Source organism: Chrysemys picta, chromosome 1 (assembly GCF_011386835.1).
Source record: "Chrysemys picta bellii isolate R12L10 chromosome 1, ASM1138683v2, whole genome shotgun sequence".
NCBI classification, from domain to species: Eukaryota; Metazoa; Chordata; order Testudines; family Emydidae; genus Chrysemys; species Chrysemys picta.
In genome coordinates, this window is record NC_088791.1 from 96,092,759 (window position 1) to 96,114,438 (window position 21,680).

A 21,680-nucleotide genomic window follows, 5' to 3' on the forward strand; every position below is an offset into this window, starting at 1 on the left:
TACAGTTTCTTCCCTTAAGCATAGGTGTGATGCCTTTTGAGTTACTTTTCAGTTAAAAGTAAAAGCTCTGTAATCAGTTACTGCCTGTGTAAAGATACTTTCTAACTTAGTCACATTGTTACCTGATGACTAAGTTAATTTATCTGTGACACTCCAATGAAAGCTGCAAACCTTGATGCAGCCTTGCATTGATTCATATGCCCACTTTCTGGAATTGTGGCACTTAAATCTTCTGCTTAGCTGAGATGAGATAAGCAAATGTTTCTGTTATGTGGGGTGTTGAGAGAGGTAATATTTGGAAGAAAAGACCCTTAATACGAGTAAGTGGGGCTACTTTAGTAATTAAGTACTTTGAAGTTGTGCAGGATAATGCTAACAGTCCATGACACTACTGGGCTATGTGAAATTGCCTCTGAAGCTACATCTGTAGTAAACTGTACAGTTTACCTTAAGTCATGGAAGTTTTACATCAATAGAGGCTATTTAGGGTGGCTTGTTTCTCCTGAGCAGTTTGGATTACTTCAGTGTGTGTATGTGTATATGTATATGTCTGCAGGCAGACACTACACAAAAATCTCTTGTCTAAGATTTTCAGTAGTTTTGTTGGAATCAGTGTAGAATCATGAATGGAACCAGATAAATAGCTGTGAAATGTCTGGACCTTCTAAACTGGATATGACTAAGAAGGTTGAATTTCTTATGTAGTGTCCTCTCTCAATGTTTAATTTGTCTTGCCAAGAGCTGATATTGTAAGTTTTCAGGAGAAGGTAGTGACCTTGTCCTCAGGCTTGCATGGCCATGTAGCGCACATCTGTTCTTATATAAATAATAGGATGACTGATACTTTTATTAGGTTTTTCTGCTGATTACTCTTATTCCAGAGGAACAAACCCAGGCCTTGATGGGTTTCTGTCAGAGCAGTCTTATCTCACTTTCCAGGTTATTGATCCTAGGAGCATGGTTCTGCTTACTTCATGTCTGGTTCAAGTTAAACTTTCAGTAAAATAGTTAGACCCTTGTCAGCTTGACATCTTTGTTCTAGGAGAGGCGGTTGTGGCTGTTGAGAATATACAATTTTTCTCATGCTTTCTAGATGTCTTCTGATTGCCTTAAAATGGGCTAAAGAAAACAAATCGATGTATTGTCACAACTAAGTCTACATTGTAAAGCAGCTCGTAAATAATGAGAAGACCAGGAAATGGTTTATCCACTAAGTAGCACTAGGGAAGGCACTGTACATACACCTTCACTTTGGAGACTATGGGTATGTCCACACTGCAATTAAAAACCTAAGCTCTAGGACCTTGTGAGGTGGGTGGGTTCCAGAGCCTGGGCTGCAGCCCAGTGTCTGCACTGCACTTAAACCGCCCCTTAGCCTGAGCCCCGGGAGCCACAGTTTTTAATTGCAGTGTAAACCTACCCCGTATGTCATCCTAAGCATTTGTTTCCCTGGTATGACAAATGCCAGGGGACTGAAGGTCTTGTGTTAAAACTCTGTAGTAAATGGCAACTAGTATTTCTCTTAAGTTGCAAATTTTTCTAATGTCCTCTGTGTAGTCAAAAGCTGCAGGTGTTTAAAGCAGTCAAGCATGCTGATAATGCAAAAGCTCATAGTCTGACTGCTGAGGCCTGGTATTAGTATTGTAACAGGCAGCATGAAAGCACGAAGCATTATTTTATTGGTCTTCCTTTAAAAATGCCATTATTAAATGATGCAACAAACCCTATTTCATAGGATAATTCTCTTCCAAACTATCTCCATGAAGGTGAGAACGAGAATGTACATGCCTGCGTGGCTAGCTGTGTTTGAAAATCTGAGAGATCGAGCTGCTATAGTGTCTAAATTATTTCAGACATTGATTGGACACCAGTCTGTGGGAGGTGTCTGTCTCATGACCTCATCAATATGCTGAGTTGCTGGGAGATGAACAGTGGGACTAGTTTGTTCTGATTTTTTTGCTACCTCTAACCTTCTAATTAGGCTGGAATGACTTTAAGACTCTTGAGTATGAGTAGCCTTCTGAATCTTTCTCTTGCCCAGGATTATGTAACTTTTAGGGATCTGTATGACTTTACCATGGTGAGATCATAAAATGGACCTGCTTGGAGGTACAGGCACACTCTTATGGTTAATCTAGGATTTATTTAAAGAGGAATTAAGAGTTATGATGCAAAAATCTTTCTATAGTAGGTCTACATTCTTGCAAGGCAGCTTCAGGTTGTCTTATAGGAGAGGCTTTCTAACAGCTAAACTTCAAGGTCCAGAAACTAGTGTGAAGTTCTTCTGAAAGATGTCTGAATCCTCAAGACGGAACATAAGATTGAACATGGTTTTGTTCATTGTAAGTGCAGTGCTTAATCTGAAGGAATGCTAGATGGCACTGAGGGTTCTTCCTGGCTTCTAATATGTATATTTTGTTAACCCACTTGCTTGATGTTTATTTGCAATTTTAAAGCATATATGCAATAAGCTGCATTGCATAATAAGTGTCAGAGAAAAATTTTCCTTGTGTTCATTTTCAGTAATTTCTTTGGGCTGGGATAAAGCTGCAATAGTATTGCATTGCCTGCAGCAGCATTGTTTTTGCTGGCAATCAGTCTAGTTGTGTGCTGGCTTGAGGTGACCCTGCATCTTCAGTTTCTTTTTGGTCTGAGCACGCCGTCCGGTAGGACTAATTCAGTCGTCTTTGCAAAAGGATCTGGAAACGAACAACCTATCTTGAAGTGTTATCCAATAACACAAACTGTATGTAGTCACATGCAAATGCAATGTCTACCCTGGAAGTTATTACCAATGGGTGTGTCCTAGTAAATTAGGAGTACATTAACTACAGGTTTGTGTTAATCTCTGTGCCCTTGTTTAATTATGGTTTATCCCTTTCATGCACACTTTCCCTTTTAAGTCACTTGGTGGCTGTGGGAACTTGTATTGAGAAGATCAACATTTTCGGAACTCAACACTGATTCTTGTTGTTATCCAAGAGTACTGTAGTGGCATAGCAACATCTGATCTGATACCAACCCAGATTCTCTCCACAGCATACACCATGTACCTGCTTTCAGTCATTGCCTCTTCAATCTGTTACTCTCCCAGGCAGCATGCTGCTTTTTCCCTGAGCTTCCTAAAGAAGACCAAAGAGGTAGTGGAGTTTGCAATTTTCCATTAATAAAACTCTGAACAATTTCATTGCCAGTTACTTCAGAAACTAGTTCTTTTGCTCTTGCATTATGTATTGCTTATGTCAATGTCACCTTTGTGTCTAAGCACAACAAAATTGTAACTATAGAACTCCCTGGCATATTTATCTGAAATAATAGTTCCCCACACCTGAGGAAGAGCTCTGTATAGTTCAAAAGCTTGTACCTTCCATGAACCGATGTCGGTCCAATAAAAGATGTTACCATACCTTGTCTCTCATATTCTGGGTCCAACAGGGTTACAACAACACTTCATACAGCAGCAGGAAACATAGGCAATAGATATGCATTATGTTGGATGAGGAAAGGCATTATGAGCAGGGTATGCAAAGGCATATTTCATAACTCCTGTGGATTTGTGTTGCTGGGGTTTGAGGTTTCATCTTCCTTCAAAAGAAAACTAGTGTCTAGTTACAATGTACACAAGCAGCACTTTACTAAGGAGTAGAGTCTAGAGCCAGGTGGATTGGTGACCAGCAACAATCTGTAACAAATGAACCGTAGTATATGTTGAGAGAAATTTAACAGTTTAGGAACGTTTGTCATGATCAAGATCGGCATGAATTCTGCTGCTCATCAAGTTAGTTTTACTGATCAATCTCAGCAAGAAATCCACATGATATGATGTAGGTTAAGACACAGAAACTACAGTTCTCATGTGAATGCATGCAAAGCAGATACTCAGATTTGTAAGGCAGGTTCTATTTTCGATAGAAAAATCTTTGGTGTAGGCAAAGCTTACAACTTTGGTTTCTTGTATTTGGCTAGGAACTGCGTTTCTTGTCAGATAATCAAGATTGCAATTTCCTGTTTATTCTTAAGTAAAGTGTATTCTTGTAGTTTACTTCTCTGTAATTGGGTTTAGTGATACAACACAATTTAAGATAATATGATCTTAACTTTCTTTAAATGCGCCTGTTTACTTGAGTTTATGCTATCTCTTGACCAACCTGGATGTCCAGGATGTGCAGGATATGCAGGTGGCTTTACTGTTAGAATGCAGGCTCTTTTCGTCTTAAGAGGATGGCTGCTTTTGTGTCTGAGTGATTTTAGTGGCATGCTTGGTGCTGCTTTGAGCAGAAGTGAACTGGAGTCACTGATCTGATTTTACAGCAACGCTGTAGTAGTTATGGTGGTGGTTTAATCTTGCACCCTGTGTAACTAAAGTGTAACTAAAACAGTTATTTGTTAACCCCCCCAGCCGCGAAATGTAGCTGGTAACTGTCTATAAAATGGTATGGTTTTCCAGGTGAACTTTTTTTAGGATGAAATAGTGAGGGCTTTTTGGCTGTAAACTCTGTTGGGCAGGGACTGTCATGCTACGTCTGTAAGAATGCCTTGCAAAATGGGGTGCCAAACTGGTTATTGCCTTTAGGTGCTATTGCAGTATGAATGTTAATACTAGAACATCATAAAAGTTTAAACTTTCTATTGCATGCTAAAATGTTCTTTATCTGCTTTATTTAACTTCCTGACACACAAGTCTTGGACAGAAGCACTTGAGGTTGCAGTTTAAGATATTGTATGGCAGGCAACGTGAAATGCACACATGTAATATTGACACTCGTGTACTGTCATGATTCAGCCACCTGAAAGTGGAATTCCCAAATAACTTCAGTAAGACTTAATATGTGATTTTTAATAACCGTTACATAGATATATGCAACTATGTATTGCATTGTAAATATTAAATCTGGAAATATGTGGTTGTATCAACCATAACTCTGTCTAGTTCTTTCTCTCTTCCACTTGTAATTGCCATGTAAAATACTTTAAATTTTCCCTTGTGCACATCTGATTGACAGTATGTACTATGATTCTTCAATATAGGCCAAAAAGGCAGTTGCAGGTTATATCTGAAACTGATATTTTTGACTGTATTGGTAGAATATGGTGGGGTGATGTCTCTACTCTGACAATTACTGCATCTAGCTTACAAATACAGTCTTTCTTGTTTGGGCATTGGGAGGATTAGTTGTGTAGACTTACCCCATCCACCACACTTATGGTGGAGAGGCTAAAGTTTATTGTGGTCCATGTGGGAAGGCTATTACTCATTGATTATGAGGAGTAAGAATGTGCTCGTATTTTTCTTCCTCCTCTTGTTTTGTTTTTTTTCTCTTATCACTGAAACTTTGTCTGGTACATCATATTTTCCAAATTATTGCCCTTACAGAGAGGGGAACATGAAATTTTATAGGGTGTACATGCTTCCTGTAAGAGTGAATTTGCTACGTCCTGGTGCTTGAGTTGAATCCCTCCCCATTCTATTGTACTTGGAGACCACTACTTATGAGCAGCACTACCACTTCAGACTAGTAAAAGAACACGCTCTATGGAGTTTCCAGAGTAAAGGAGACATAAAAGGGGTGAAAAAATGTGGGGAAAGCACTCAAATATTTATGGTGATAAGTGCTCTAGAGCAGTGGTTCTCAACTTTTCCAGACTATTGTACCCCTTTCAGGGGGTCTGATTTGTTTTGTGTATCCCAAGTTTCACCTCACTTAAACTACTTGCCTACAAAATCAGACGTAAAAATACAAGTGTCACAGCCACTATTACTGAAAAAGTGCTGACTTTCTCATTTTCATCATATGATTACAATATTTATATATGCCAATTGATTTATTTTATACTTACACTTCAGTGTGATACTTGAGCCTGTTTTTCACTTGTGAGCCTTGTCTGAAGTCACAGACCCGGGCGGCGGGGTTGAAGCCTGAGACCTGTCACCACCCAGAGCTGAAGCATGTAACTTAGCTTCACAGGGCCCTTGCACTTGGGACCTCCCCTAAATTTGTCCCATGACCCCCCTGGGGGTTGCAACCCCCAGGTTGAGAAACACTGATCTAGACAAGTTGAGTACCCCCTGGAAGACCTCTGTGTACCACCAGGTTGAGAGCCACTGCCCTAGAAACATTTAAGAGGAGGGTTTGGGAGGACAGGTTCTAAATCAGTAAAAGATTGAGAGGCTTATTGTGTGCACAACTAGGCTCCTTATTAAAAATAAATAACTTCCTCTTTGGAAAGAGGGAAAAGATAGAGGTCAGGACTGGAAGACTAACCAGAAGAAGCAAGTTAGCTTAAGGTCATGGCAGACAGGGCAGGGGAAAGCTCAGTGTAGCAGAAACAAGTGGAAACAACAAAGTGTGGGGTGCACACAGGGTTCAACTAGATAAGTATGCAGGGATGGAGCAGTGCAAAGCCTTGCAGATGTTAGATATGTCTTCAGAGTCTGAGGGCAAGTCTATACTACAAAATTAAGTTGACCTAAATTACATTGACATACAGCCACTGCAGTAACTGAATGGGTTCTACACATCCACACTACACTCCTTGTGTCAGCCTCACTAGGATTTAACTGCCAGTGAGGGGCATTGTGGGACTGTTTCTGAAAGGGAGCAACAGTCGATGTAAGCAATGCAGTATCTACACTGACACTGTATTGGCCTAACTGTGTTGACCTAATTATGTCAACCTAAGAGATAGACCTCTCTTGGAGGTGGAGTTAAGTCAGTGTAGTGGGTGAGTTACATCAATGAGAGCTACATTTTAGTGTAGACGCTTACAGAGCTGGTCAACATAAGATATGCCTTACATCGTCCGAACTCTGTAGTGTAGACCAGGCCTCAGTATTTATAGGTGGTGAAGTTGTTTTCACTTGGTCCCTGCATACCTGTTGAGCCTCAAGGCTGCTTGGTATTTTCTATTAAAGTGTCTTGGCTGTTTTCCTGGCCAGAAGGTACTTAATGAGTCCTCTTTGCAGCTTACCTCTGCTTCCAAGGGAGGATCTCCCAATCCTTGACTGCATGGGGAGTGGTGTTGAGAATCAAACTTGGATCTTGTAAACCTTAGCTACGCTAGGCTTTTCTGTCCAACATTTCCACATTTGCTCTCAATGGTAAAGCTGAACCATTTGAAACGCAGGTGGGCAACTTTTGGCACAAAGGCCTAGTATACAGACTGTCACAGTGTAGTAGAACTAATTACAAAGCCAGCCATAGTGTTTCTGGTGAGCTGTAGACCCTGTTTCCATTGTAGAAATCACATTTGAACATGGCTGCCAAACAACTTCAAGTTTTCATTCTATATGGATAGGGGAAAATATTAGAATATTTATTTGAAATATTATTGGTATGGAAGATAAAAAAAATTCTCTGATATGCTATTGCATTGAATTTCTGTACCTAGAGGCCAGGATGATATGGTTGTACAAATATTTTCCTTGGTAAGGCCTTGTGCCCTACAGCTCCACAAAAAGTAGCCAGCCCCATTTTTCTTCCCTGTCTTCAAACTAGATGTAATTAACTTAATCCCTGCCCTCTCCTGTGACAAGCAAATGTGTATTTACTACAATAATGTGAGTAGCTGGAGGGTTCTTATACTTAAAGCATCTGACTAAACTTTTTTCAGCACCCCAAAGAGTCTCATCATCCTTAATGCAAAGTATTGGAGAAGGGAGAAAAGTGACCCTGAGATAACAAGGGGCTAAAACTGTCTGAAAGTCCTTACACCCTCTAATGCAAAAAGAAGAACAGGAGTACTTGTGGCACCTTAGAGACTAACAAATTTATTAGAGCATAAGCTTTCGTGGACTACAGCCCACTTCTTCGGATGCATAGTCCACGAAAGCTTATGCTCTAATAAATTTGTTAGTCTCTAAGGTGCCACAAGTACTCCTGTTCTTCTTTTTGCGGATACAGACTAACACGGCTGTTACTCTGAAACCTCTAATGCAGTGTTCCTGAGGAATTCTACATGTCTGGTCAAAGTTCTTGCTGTTTGTTCTGACTCCTGAGGCAACAATCCCCCAACAAAACTGTTTGAGCAGCAGGGATGGGCTGCAGTTTTCTAAACTACTGCTATCTCCCTAAGTGGGATTACTCTGTCCAGTGGTCATGAAGTATGTGTTCTCCCTCTGGAATGTTTTCCTTGTGGGCATGCTGTCTCTGGGAGAGGGATTCTCTCCTTTGCTGAGAAAGCATGTACTGTATATCACTAATAAGAAACAACAGTTGCAGAAAGCATATAATGCAGGATAGTGATCTTGGAATATTTATTTCAAGTAAACAGTGTTAGGTGACAGCCAGCCTAGATTTGCTGGATTTAAGACTGATCTTAAAGTTAAGATAAGGCCACCCCCTGCGAGCAGCAGTTGGTATTTTCAGACACCAGTATGTGCGCTTTGTAAGCCCTAGTTAGCTTTATTGAGTCAACTATAAAGTGTAATATGACTTATTGCGTGGGGTGGGAAATGTGACTGACCATTGCCATCACCCAGATAAATTGTGATGGTAGTGTCTTACTATTGTATGATTTGTGTTTTTTGGGAATTCCCACTTAAAAACTTTGTCATAAAGCAACCCTCCTGTGACAAGGACTATACTAGAGGGTGGAAATGCTGCTTCATGCACTTACCAGATAGTGCTTGAGATCAAATTAAGAGAATTCTAAAGCTGGTCATCCAAAAGCATGTATCCCATATTCACCATTCTGAAAATACCTGCTGGAGACCTTTCAAGGGAACTTGTAAGACACACACTAACTCTTGTCTTTCTATCTCGTGATTGACCTTGACAGTAGACTACTTCAGATTCATTTATCAGAGAAATTCCTTGTTGCGTGGTACAGAGAGGAAAGGTAGAAAGAAGTCTCTTTTTCGGACATGACTGTCCACTTCCAGAATCCAGTTTGCCATTCACTATCTAAACCTTGTATAAATCAGGTAGTGCACATATGTGAAATGAACTAATTTTCCAGCAGGATAGGAATGGTTCAGTGTCTTGAAGTTGACATATTTGGACCCTAGAACTTAAAATTTCTCATCAGTGGTTAATTTACCCCTCTCCTCCAGTTAGTCCAACTCCCTTTAACCTGTTGTCACTAAGATTCTTGATACCTCGCATATTTATTGCCCCATTCGCATGTACTCTATCCAGCTGAATACGTGATGCCAAAATGCCCTCAGTTTCTGGATTACTTTTTCTCATGGCCAGCGGGGCACATATTAATGCTGTGCCTTTTACTTAATGTACAGTAGTAGAAATATTGCATCTGGCAAGTCTGGACAGCCCTAATGTCAATGAATTTTTTAACAAAAATCACCAAACATCTACATTCCAATTATGAAATAAATCATTGTCCAATGTCTTGGATGAGTCAGGATGTGACTAGAAAGGAAAGCAGTGAACTGACTCCTGAGGGAATTCTGTGCCAAAAAATAATTCTGTGCACACTATTTTAAAATTCTGCATATTTTGTCAAATAAATACAGAGGCTCCAGCATGGGAGTGGGGACCACAGGTCACTGGCTGCACAGAGGTGGGAGATCACCCTGCAGCTTCCCCCCGCCCCCAGACATGGACTTGGCAGTGAGGCTGCACCCAACCCTGACACAGTGCAACGGCTGGGCCTGCCCCAGAAACACTCTGGGATCCTGCCCCTCTGCGCCAGGCGCACCAAGATAGCAAGCAAGAGGGACAGTCTTGCACACGTGCTCAGCCCTGGGCCCCAGTCCAGGTGTGGCGCAAACAGGCTCAGCCTGGCATGCTCCAAGTATGGAGGGGCTTAGTGTGGGGGATCCAGGTGTGGAGTGAGGGAGTTCTGTGTGGGGCAATATAGGTGTGGTGTTCGGATGCGGTGGGGATTTGGATGCACAGGGGCTCGTTGTGGGGGTCCCAGGTGCAGGGGGAATGGGACTCTGGGTGGGGGTCCAGGTGAAGGTGGTTGGGGCTCAGCAAGGGAGTCTGGGTGCTGAGAGAGTGGGCACAAGCACTTGGTGGGGTGGAGGTCCAGGTGCAGCTGGTTGGGGCTTGGTGCGGTGGGGGTTTGGGTGTGGGGACCTCAGTAGGGAGTGGCCTGGATGCAGGGGTGTGGGTCCAGATGCAGGGGGAGTAGGGTTTGGCAGAGGTCCAGATGCAGAGGGAGTAGGGCATGGTGGGGCGGACTGGGTGTGGCGGGGCGTGAGTTCAGGTGTAGGGGGGCTCAGTGTAGGGGTTCTGGCTGCAGGAGGTGTTGGGCCTCATGGGGTCCGGATATAGGGAGGTCCAGATGCACAGGGGTTGGATGGGTGGGTGAGTATCTCCATCTATAGTGAATCCTCCCGTGGTGGTTGAAAGGGTCAGGAAGCAGGGGGTTGGAGCTTCCTGCAACCGGGGGAGCTTTCTGGGGGTGGGTCTGACCTACCTCCAGCCGCTTCTTGCAGGGGAAGAGCAAGTCCCATCCTCCGCCACTCCCATCCAAGCCAGGACTAGCAGCTGAGCCCAGCACAGGACAGGAGCCACCAAGGCATCCGCAGCCCCCCCACCCCACCCCCCGTGGTGATTTACCTCTCTGCTGGCTGCTTTGGGTGCCCAAAATGACATGCCTTTGCTGTTGGGGAGGGACACATGACCACTCTTTCAGCTTCCCTTTGCTTCCCCATCATTTTTCTGTGGGGAAGCAAAGAAATCTGTGGGGGACATGAATTCTGCATGTGTGCAGTGGTGCAGAATTCCCCCAGGAGCAACTGTAGCAAGTCTAGTAATGACTTCTGGAAGTCTTAAGTAAAAGCTCCATTAAAAAGAACAAAGCTGTGTAGCAACACAACCTCCTAAAAAAAGTGAAGATGAGCATAATGAAGAACTTCTTAAATTCTAAGGAGGCTGTGTAGTAGGGTCAGGATGGAATTCCTGTCCCCACCCCCCAACCCCACTGCAATCTACAGCATTACTCAGTTGACTGAGTGCACTGTGACTTTTGGCTTTGTCTGTAGCATCAGGCTATGTATGTTGTAGAGCATACTGGATTTGATGGGCTAGTAGTTAGATCCAGAAAACTATTCTCCTAGGAACAGACATGAAATATTAAACTTAGCTTCTTCAATGATAACTGAGGTTTCAAGCTACAGTTCTATCTACAAACTAGGGTATAACCTTGTTTTTGCTCTTTCCTTGTTCATCTTCCCACTCACTTAATCAGTCCTAAGAAGCTGAGGCCAAACAGTTCCTCAGCAAATTCAGAGGAACATTCATAATGAATAGTAGATGCTGCAGTCTTGCAAGAAGCTGCTTTCAGTTCATAGTCACATGATGCATTTTAACACTCTCACCACTTGCTTAACCTACATACTGCACTTTCCAGTTCAGCACCATCTGCTATATAATTAGGTCTCTTAAATATGGTTATCTTTTAGTTGTTGTTTTTGATAAACTGTGCTCAGATGGCTGGGGAAGGAGAAATAGTTCTATCAGCAGAACCGAGGCAAGAACAGATTGCTCAGGCGATACATTTGAATGGGACTCCTATCATGTCTATTGATGAATGTTTCAGATCAGCCAGGCTATTCAAGGTCAGATTCTTTAAACATTCTACATTAGCAAAGAGTATCCAAGTTCTCCCACTGGGAAGAGATTCTTAGCTGTGATTGAATTGTATCTTCATCCGCCAGTAATACTAGTTCTCTAATGACAGAATCTTGTCATGTCAACAAGACATGGAGTTTGCCCTTCTTGATGGAAGGTCCTAAGTTGATGTATTCAGTGGGTTGTAACTACAGAGTGGTTTGTGGGACAATTCAACAAAGAACTGATGACTTACATTTGTGAACTTTGTTCAGACAACCTAAAAATGTGAACTGCATACACAGTGAGTCTGTTTATCTAGACAGTAACACTTACCTAAAACAAGCTAATCTTCGTTTCCCCCTCTTTCTAATCTTGTCTCTACAATGCTGCCATAAAGGTCACTAAACACACTTCAGGGTAATTTCCTATGAAATTTTCTTACTCATCTAGTAAGACACTTATAAATGTGTCAAAAGGTAAGCTTCCAGACAAATCATTCCTGAATGTAGAAAGGGAAGCACAAGCTCCATTTCTGAGCATGTACACTGATGTTCTGTTACAGTGAGCTGTTTCAGACACTACACTACTTCTACCTAGGTATTCTATGGCCCTTACCAGTGCACCTCACAAACATCAGTGAAGTTATCCTGACAAGACTCTAAAGTAGGAAAGTATATTCCCATTTTACAAATAAAGCCGATGTACCTGTGACCCTCCCAAGGCCACACAGGATATCTGTGGCAAATCCAGGAACTGGTCCCAGTCCAAGACTTGCACTATAAGACCAACCTCTTTCCCTTTCAGTGCTATTCTCTGATAAGAAAGGAGACAAATCTGCCTCAGCATGGTAACTCCTTTTCCCCAGAAATTCTGTTTTAGCACCTATGGGACAAGTCTGGGAATCTCCAGTTAGTGGAAAGCTTTGGAAGACTCAAATCAGAAGTCTCCTGGTTTAATACTAGCTGTTTAACCTGCCCTCCAAGTACTACAGTAAATTTGATGCAAAACTCCTGTTAGTGCTCTTTGATTATTTTCAGTCTAACATTACTTCTGCCTTTACCTAGATAGTTTAGTATAGTCCAAGCCCCCTTGATGAGCAATGGCTCAATCCCCAAAATAACAATTCTGTGGCTGCTGACAAAGTAAACACTGGGGGAGAGGGGGTAATGCAAATAGTTCTGGAAGATTAAATTACAAACAGATAACGCTGGCTTCTTTTAAAGGTCTTGAAACAGTTCTTAGTTCTGAAACTTAGAGGCAATGGTTTTCAGCAAGGGTGGCAACTTTTAGATCTTTTTCAGGTTGGCCAAGGTGAGTTTCAATTTGTAGAATTGTTATATTGGCCCCTGATAATCCTGCTGGGGTAAAAGGATGTGGGGAAGAGAACCTCCTTAACTCTCAACCCTAAAGCTGGAAATCCATGGGAAGGCTAAACCTATGGCTACACTACAGAGCTTACTGCACTGCTAGTGCAGATGCTCTAAGCCAATGGGGGAGAGCTCTCCTGTCAACTTAATTACTCCAGCCCCCATGAGTAGCAGTAGCTCTCCCACCAAGTGCTGGTGTGGACAGCATTATGTTAGGTCAGTGCAACTTGCATCGCTCTGGGGGTGGCTTGTTCACACCCCAAGCATGTAAGTTATAGCACGGTAAGTGGTAATGTGTACAAAGCCTAAGGCAAACTTCAGTCTGTGTGATTCCCTTGTAGACCGAAGTGTTTGAGACAAATGCATGTTTTAGGGTGACCAGATGTCCCGATTTATAGGGACAGTCCCGATTTTGGGGTCTTTTTCTTATATAGGCTCCTATTACCCCCCACCCCCGTCCTGATTTTTCACACTTACTGTCACCCTAGCATGTTTCCTCCTAGTTCCTAAGGGGGACAGGATAGTATCTTAATTAAAAAGCAATGTTTGGTCCAGTCAGCTCAGAAGAATCTGGAAAGAAATGCATAAATAAAGGGTTCTCATACTTTTATTTCATAGTGGGGACTATCTTAATATCTTGTGGGCATCACCTCTCCCATTTGTGACTGTGGAGACCACTTCTCCTCCACTTGAAATTGCACCACATTGTTGTGATAATCACACAACTACTTACATGGAAAGGCATGTGTTTGTAGATTTCTTTCAATGTGATTTGGCACCTGGATAAAAGAAAGCAAACAACACTTGACTAACCAGCTCTCCAGACTACTATGGACCACTGTTTGGGAATTACTGTGTTAATAGATCTGGAACATTCCCTTGTGTACCATTTCTGAAAACAACACTAGGAAGGAGAATTTTAAACTCCAAATTTTTTTTAGAGATTTTGATCTTGATACTTTTTTTACATTTTTTGTCTATAGGCTGTATTGCAACAAACAGCACAATTATCTTCTCATCTGAACTATCGCCCAATATGTATATGTATAAAAATGTCCATGCCTCATACAATCATGTCTACACCCAAAACAAACTACTGAGCAAACAAACCACTTGCAGAGCAACACTAGTAGCTGGTGTCTTTCCCAGAAAGAATATTACCTGCTCAGCACACCCATTAATTGTTTGGCTTTTAAGCATGACTGCCTGTGTTGATGCTGTGTCTCTAATTACCACATCAGCTTCTCTGGCAAACAGGATTTAGCACGTGGAAATCAGCCTATAGTCACAGCAGAGTGTTGTGATAGCCATGTTCATGAATATATAAAGTTTCACATCTTTCATACTCGTCCATGTATAGGATTTCTTAGTATTGTAGTTCATTGGGTACTTGTACATAGCTGGCTTCAATAATTGCATCCCTCTCTGAACTAGGATCTTCTGCAGGCACTTGGGTAACTATGAATTTTTTTGGCCCATGGCCTCACCACTGCATAGAATTTGGGAACTCAAGGCTCCCAGGGAATAACATTGGCACAGGGGACTCTGCGTTATCATAGACTATGTCTACAGAACAACCAGGATCGACGCTCTGAGATCGATCCACCAGCGGTCGATTTAGCGGGTCTAGTGAAGACTCGCCAAATCGACAGCAGATTGCTCTCTAGCCGACCCCTATACTCTACCCCGATGAGAGAGAGTAAGGTAAATCGATGGGAGAGTTTCTCCTGTTGACCCCCCCACGGTGTAGACCCCATGATAACTTGACCTAAGGTACGTCAACTCCAGCTACGTAGCGTAGGTCGACTTACTGCGGTAGTGTAGACATCACCACAGAGGTCCCAGGTTCAGGAGGTACTGTGGAGCTTGTCAGAAACAGGCTGGAGCAGTGAAGGATTGGATTGGGGGCAGTAGGTAATGTGACTGGAGCAGTCTGTCTAGGCAATTCCCTCCTACTGTGAGCCCCATAGTTGTGCTAGGAAGCACAAGGTAGGGCAGTGCTAAGGGTTGCCCAGGAATTAGAGGTGCAAACAACCTCTTCTTAGTCCTGGCACTAGTGTTAGGACCAGCCCAGGAGGCCTAATTTTTCTACATGTCCCTCCTGCACAATGCACAACCTGGAATAACTGATGGAGGCAGAAGTGTACCATAGATGCTGAAGCCATGGGCTAGGAGGGCTAGTTATCAAATGGTATTGTGCACTCCAACCATCTCTCACTGCTGAAGAGTGCAGTCTTACTGTGTGTGAGATGGAGGAGGAGGAGAAACCCTGAAATAAGGGTTTTGACCAGTCTCCTTAATGTGGCTATTATCTTCTTTGTGAAAGGGTCCATACCTGGGTGAGGTATCTTTTGACCTGTGGTCCTATTTCCTAGTCAAAAGGTGTTCATCTCTACCTCAAAATTTGAGGGAGAAGAATCTCCAGACTGTAGCAAATGTATGCTCTGAGTGGAAAGGAAGTCAGGAATATGTATTTTAGGCTGAATGTAGAGCTCTTTAGAATGTAGTTGCGTTCAGTTTAATCATTTCCTGAGGAATCCTAATTTAGCTGAAGCACTCAGCCTCTGGTGTCCTGCTTGATTATAGCCAAAAAAGGCAACTGGTTAAATTCTTGGGAGTTGCATTTGCAGGAAGCTATGTAATGGAGGTTAGAATACATCTGTTGCCTTGCCAAACCTGATACGATCATGGACACAATGAACGTTTTAGTTCCTTTTTTTCTCTTTAACCCTTTGGCTGGCCTACAATCTGTAGTAGATATGCAAGGCCACCTGAGATTTGCAAGATCTTATACTGAATCACCAACCCATTCTTCTAAGATCCTGGACAACTTTTCCCCTTCCTGTGTATTCTCTCAGGCCAGATGTCCTGGAGTGTGGTGTAGTGCTAGAATGGTCTGACAGCTGGCTCTCATTTTAGTGGTGGCCTCATTTACAGGTGTGTGCTGTCTAAGCACTGTAGGATTACAAATACTGTTGCTCTACCTTTGCTCCTGCTGCTATCTAGCCAACAGTGGGTGTAATGGGTTGTCTCCTTGGTGCCCCTACTGCAGGTTGTACCTGTCTTGCTGCAGAAATAAGGCCTAAAATACCGTCAAATCATAAGGGCCCTGCTTGTGTCTACTTAGTCTTTTAGCCTCAAGTGTATTCCTAAAACAAGCTTGTTTAATTCCTTGCATTCATGGTCTAACTCAGGGGTAGGCACCTATGGCATGCATGCCAAAGGCGGCACGCGAGCTGATTTTCAGTGGCACTCACTGCCCACGTCCTGGCCAACGGTCCAGGGGGCTCTGCATTTAATTTAATTTTAAATGAAGCTTCTTAAACATTTTAAAAAGCTTATTTACTTTACATACAACAATAGTTTAGTTATATATTATAGACTTATAGAAAGAGACCTTCTAAAAACGTTAAAATGTATGACTGGCACGCGAAACCTTAAATTAGAGTGAATAAATGAAGACTCGGCACACCACTTCTGAAAGGTTGCCGACCCCTGGCCTAAGATGTAGATTTTGAATCTGAGTCCAAGTGATATTGCTATATGTGGACTACTTGTTCCTTCCTGATGGCTACAAAACTTGCAAAGCAGGAACAAGTACAGTATTCAGTACAAAGCAGGAGTACAGTTATCCATTTGTTAGAAGGAATTTCCCTGCATGCGCACAGATTGCTGGATTGGGCCTCGGCGCCCATCTATACTATAGTTGGCATTTTTCCAGACTTCTCTTGCTGTTGCATGTGCCTGATGCTAGGCTTTAAGTTGATCCCAATGCATGTTGGGGCCAGATTGCTTCTGCAGTGAAGCTCTTAATTCCTGTTGTCTCTTTGGGAAACTCTGCTGTGCCCAGGTGGCTTTGCAGGCTTTGTTTAGATACCTGAAGAGGAACTGTTGTAACAGTATTTGACAGCCTCCTATTGCATGCACCGACCATTCTGCCTCTTCTCCTTTTTTCTTCTCTTTTCTGGCTAACTGAAAATTCTGACAAAGTTGCACAAAATCAGAATGAGTTAAGTGACTGACAGGTGGGTGAGCACGGATTCTAAGGGGTAAGGCTTTTGGTGTTTTTGTGAAGTGTCTGGCTTTCTCTGGTTTAATGAGCCTTGGTGCATGTGGTACCCTAAAATCTTGATTTGCCAACCAAATGGTGCCATTCATAAATCCCATTTTAGGAACCAGAAAGCGCTTGGCGGAACCATTTCTGATAGTTTTGATGGAAGATTAAATCCAAATTACTTTGTTTTATACACACTCCCAGAAATCCCCAACCTTCTCCCTGATGCAGTGTCAGTGATCTCTCCATCACTAGGCTTCAGTTATGTCACTGCTGCAAAAACATGATGATCTTTAAACAAGATAGTGACCACAATATTTCTTAAACCAGAAGGGTTCTGTACCCTGATAACCAACATCTTCAACAGTATTTTCCTGTAAAGATGACCTGCAGAGCACAAATAAACTGAGTTAAGCCCAGATTTGTGTTGGGTATCTACCATAATCTGGCTATGGGGAGTACTTAGTGCATTCTTAACCCGCCTTTTAAATTCTCTTCTTAAAATGTATCTTGAGACACTTTGGGATATCTTCAAAGAATAAAGGGAAACTGCCAGCTCAACCCAGGCAATCCATGGCATTTGTAAATGCTGAAGTACATCAAATATCACATTTTCAGTGAACCAGGAAATACCAAAAAGACTTCAAAATGGAGGGGGAGCGAGGAGAGAGCTAAAAAGCTTGGTTAAAACTGTTCTGTAGTGAATTCTGTCAACAGCCTAGATGGGGCGGGCAAACTTTTTGGCCTGAGGGCCACATCAGTTTTCTGAAATTGTATGGAGGGTCAGTTAGGGGAGGCGGTGCCTCTCCAAACAGCCAGGCGTGTCCTGGCTCCTGCCCCCTGACGGTCGTGTCTTCCCCCCCCACCCGGGACTCCTGCCCCATCCAACCCCCCCGCCCATTCCTTGTCTGGATGTCTGCCCCATACATCCCTGACTGCCCCCCCGCCGCCGCCCCATCCTCCTCCTCCTCCTCCTCCTCTCCTTCCTGACTGCTCCCCGAGACCCCAGCCCCATCCAACCACCCCTTCTTCCTGACCACCCCTGGAACCCCTGCCCCCTGCTGCCCCATCCAACCCCCCCATTCCTGACTGCCCCCCTGGGACCCTTGCCCCCATTTAACCCCTCTGTTCTCTGCCCTCTGACCGCCCCAACCCCTATCCACACCCCTGCCCCCGACCACCACCCCGAACTCCCCTGCCCTCTATCCAACCCCCCCCGCCCCCTTACCGCACTGCCTGGAGCAACGGTGGCTGGCAGCACTGCAGCTGTGCTGCCCAGAGCACTGGGTCAGGCCGGGCTCTGCAGCTGCGCTGCCAGGCAAGAGCTCTCAGCCCCGCTGCCCAGAGCATTGCGCCGGCGGTGCAGTGAGCTGAGGCTGCGGGGAAGGGGGAACAGCAGGGGAGGGGCTGGGGGCTAGCCTCCTGGGGCAGGAGCTCAGGGGCCGGGCACCGCGGGCCGGCTGTGGCCCACGGGCCGTAGTTTGCCCACCTCTGGCCTAGATAGTGGTGATATTAGTACAGAAATCTGGTCTTAATTGCAATGCGAACAAGTAGTTATCTAGGTGTTTGTCAGGAAATTACTATAGGGATTGGTGCTTCTGAATTGTCTAACGTGTTTACAACCTTAATTTCAGTTTAATTTGTTTTTGCTAGGGAATAGAAAATACATATTTTACAAATGCTAAATACTCAATGTTTCAAAAGTCTGTTCTTTTCCTGTCATTTTAGGAGGAGAAACCTGATCTTGTATGTAATTCCAGCAAGCCACCTGTGATTACTGAAATAAAATTAAGGTGGGGGAGGCCCTGATAGCCAGGGACCTAAGCCAGGATAGAGTCTGTTTGCCTCTAGGAGTTCATAATGCTGCTTAAGTTGTAAAAACTTGACTTCTTTTTTTGTTCTGCCAGGTCACTCATTATAAGTCACCATGGCTCAAAAAGAAGTTGATAAGTACCTTTATGTGGACAAAAACCTCATCAACAACCCCCTGGCTCAGGCTGACTGGGCAGCCAAGAAACTGGTGTGGGTCCCATCGGAGAAGAATGGGTTTGAAGCGGCCAGTCTGAAGGAGGAAGTGGGAGATGAGGCCATAGTGGAGCTGGCAGAAAATGGAAAGAAAGTGAAAATAAACAAAGATGACATCCAGAAGATGAATCCACCCAAATTCTCTAAAGTGGAAGATATGGCAGAGCTGACCTGCCTGAATGAGGCCTCTGTGCTGCACAACTTGAAGGAGAGATACTACTCAGGGCTCATCTATGTAAGTAACAATCTTCTGTACTGGGGGGAAAGGCTTTTATGGGGATTCCATGTAAACTTGCTGCAACCAACTTCTCCCAGACATGCATAGTTAACCTTACACTGCCCCATATGAAACTCTTATGTGACACTGCTGCTTCTTCAGCCCCACAACTCTCCCCTGGGTAGAATGGATCCCTCAGGGAATGCTGTGGTGAAATGGTTGGATGTTGGCGTTTGAGTGTCGTTGTTTGGAGTATGTTTTGAATATCATTAACTTGCTTTTGGCTAGAAAAAGAGAGACTTTGGAAAGCAGTAAACAGGAAGCCTGATTAAAACAGTACTAAATAACAAAACCCCATTTGGGATGTATACCCAACATCTGGCTTGCTTTTCCCACATCTGGAACCCCAATGGAAGGGAATGCTAATGCCAAGCTGGCTGTCTAATCTCCCTCTGAGATTCCGGTTTTAAGCACATGTGCCCTCTCCAGTAACAGACACTCTTCTGGGGTACAGGATGTTTTTCTGTGGATGAAATGAGAAATAGCTATCTGAACTGGCAGGTTCTATTCTCTTCCCACCCACCAAAATTTACAAGAGCAACCTTTTACTGGGTTGTTGCCATGGAAATGACAGTGATCTCTGTAGATGATTGACAGACATGCACAACCACAAGGAACAAGGTATAAGAGCCAGGCTCACTGACATGCTTACATGTGCCCAAAGGGGGCGTGCTAGAGGATAAGGATTTGGAATCTGCATTGGTTCTGTAGTTCCTGTTTGTGACTTGCATCAAACAGTGCACAAAAGTCTATTCCTTAAGTCACTGTTAAAGCAGAGGCTGTCAAGGGACATAGGATGAACTAGGTTCAGTGGTAATGTAGTGGTTTTTAATGCACTGGTTGCTTACATCTGGAGAAACTTGTTCCAGTTTTGTTTGGTCCTAGTCCTTATTTGACAATACAGAATAGCAGCAAAATGGTCAGCACTGGAATTAGCAGGAGATATTACTATTAAGTCCTGATGTTCAGTGTCTCTAGGCAATGTAAAGTAGATTCTTTAGTGTGTTGTCTGCTGCCCAATGACCTATTGAGGACACTAATGTTACTGTAGTTCTAAAGAAAATCTAGATGACTGATTTCCCCCCCCCCCCCCCCCGAACACCAACCAGTAACATTCAAATCTCTCATGTACCTTGTTTGACCTCTCCAAATGTCAAGAGCATGTTTCTAACAATACATCTCCCATAGTGTGTCTCAGGTACCTGCTACTTAATCACCCAAAGAGGCCTAGTCCTCTTCCTTACCACTTCTGTGGCAAGACAAAGATGATCTCTGTAGCCATTAGCAGAGATAAGCAATCTAATCTAAGGCATATGTTCACTCCCACCATGTAGGTCTGTAAGAACTCCTTTGAACTACCAACTTCTTGGTCAGTGGTTTTCAACCTGTGGTCCTGACCCCTGGGCATCCACAGACTGTCTCAGATTTCCTCAGGAGTCCGCACCTCCATTTGAAATTTTTTTAGGGATCAGCAAATGGAGAGGCTGAAAACCACTGTTCTAGGTAATATAATCCTAACCTACAGTCTTTGGCTCCACTTCTGGCTGATGCTGTGGCCACCTTTATGCTACTCCAGAGGCACAGGGGACATAGGCAGCTGCTGCAGAATACCATTGTTGGAGTGGGGGTTCTTCAAGATATAGAACTGGTGTCGAAGCTCCATGCCAGCAACCTTCTCCCTGTCAGATGTCAGGGGGCACGATGAGGTGTTGGCTGGAGCTCAGTACATTTAGTTATTCTAGGTTGCTGAATAGCTGATTGGTATTGTGTGTGTGTGTGTAACCAGACCTGCCCCCACCTCCCCAGGCTGTGACTTCTGAGTCGTGCAGCTCAGAATCAAAGCGGTACTTGTGCCTTGTACTGTTGAGAAATGGGTATATTTTTCCCTTCCTAATAAAGCTATTAAATGTAAAAATAAAGTGTAAATGGATCGTATGTATCCTAGCTAATATCTCACTCCTAAATTAAATTAACAAGTCTTGAAACTAGTGGTAGGTAGTCAATTTTAAGTGACTTAAATATTTCACTTGTCTTGCAATAGGCTGCCATTTCACAGGTGTTGAGATGTCCCCTCAGTGATGCGTCAGATAGGTGGTCACATAACCAGTTTCACAAAGGGTATTTGTGGAAAGAAGGTTTCCTTCTTAAACCTTACTAGTAATGCATTATGCTAGAGAGAAACTTGGTCCTACCAATCCATCCAAAAACATGAGTCTGCCCATTAGTGAAGTGAGCTGATCAGATTGGTCAGCAGCTCTCCCCAGTGAGTCAGGTGATTAAGGTGAAGGGCTAAAATCCTTCCACTGGCCAGCAGCTGGGCACTACTCTTCTTGACAGGAAGAGAGCAAGCACAAACTATCTCTGGCATAAAGATCTCTGGAAAGGTCATAAATACAACACAGCTTTGTTCTTGGCTTCTGCCTCTTCCTGCGGGT

At 43.5% G+C, this 21,680-nt stretch overlaps 1 protein-coding gene across 1 annotated transcript in view; it reads left to right on the plus strand.

Moving 5' to 3' along the window:
- MYH9 (myosin heavy chain 9) overlaps positions 1-21,680 on the plus strand; it is a 90,653-nt gene that overhangs the window by 1,488 nt on the left and 67,485 nt on the right. Inside the window, exon 2 of the mRNA XM_008176767.4 lies at positions 18,851-19,203. Within this exon, the coding sequence (XP_008174989.1) occupies positions 18,871-19,203 (333 nt within the window). The 5' untranslated portion in view covers positions 18,851-18,870. The remainder of the gene's footprint in view (positions 1-18,850; positions 19,204-21,680) is intronic.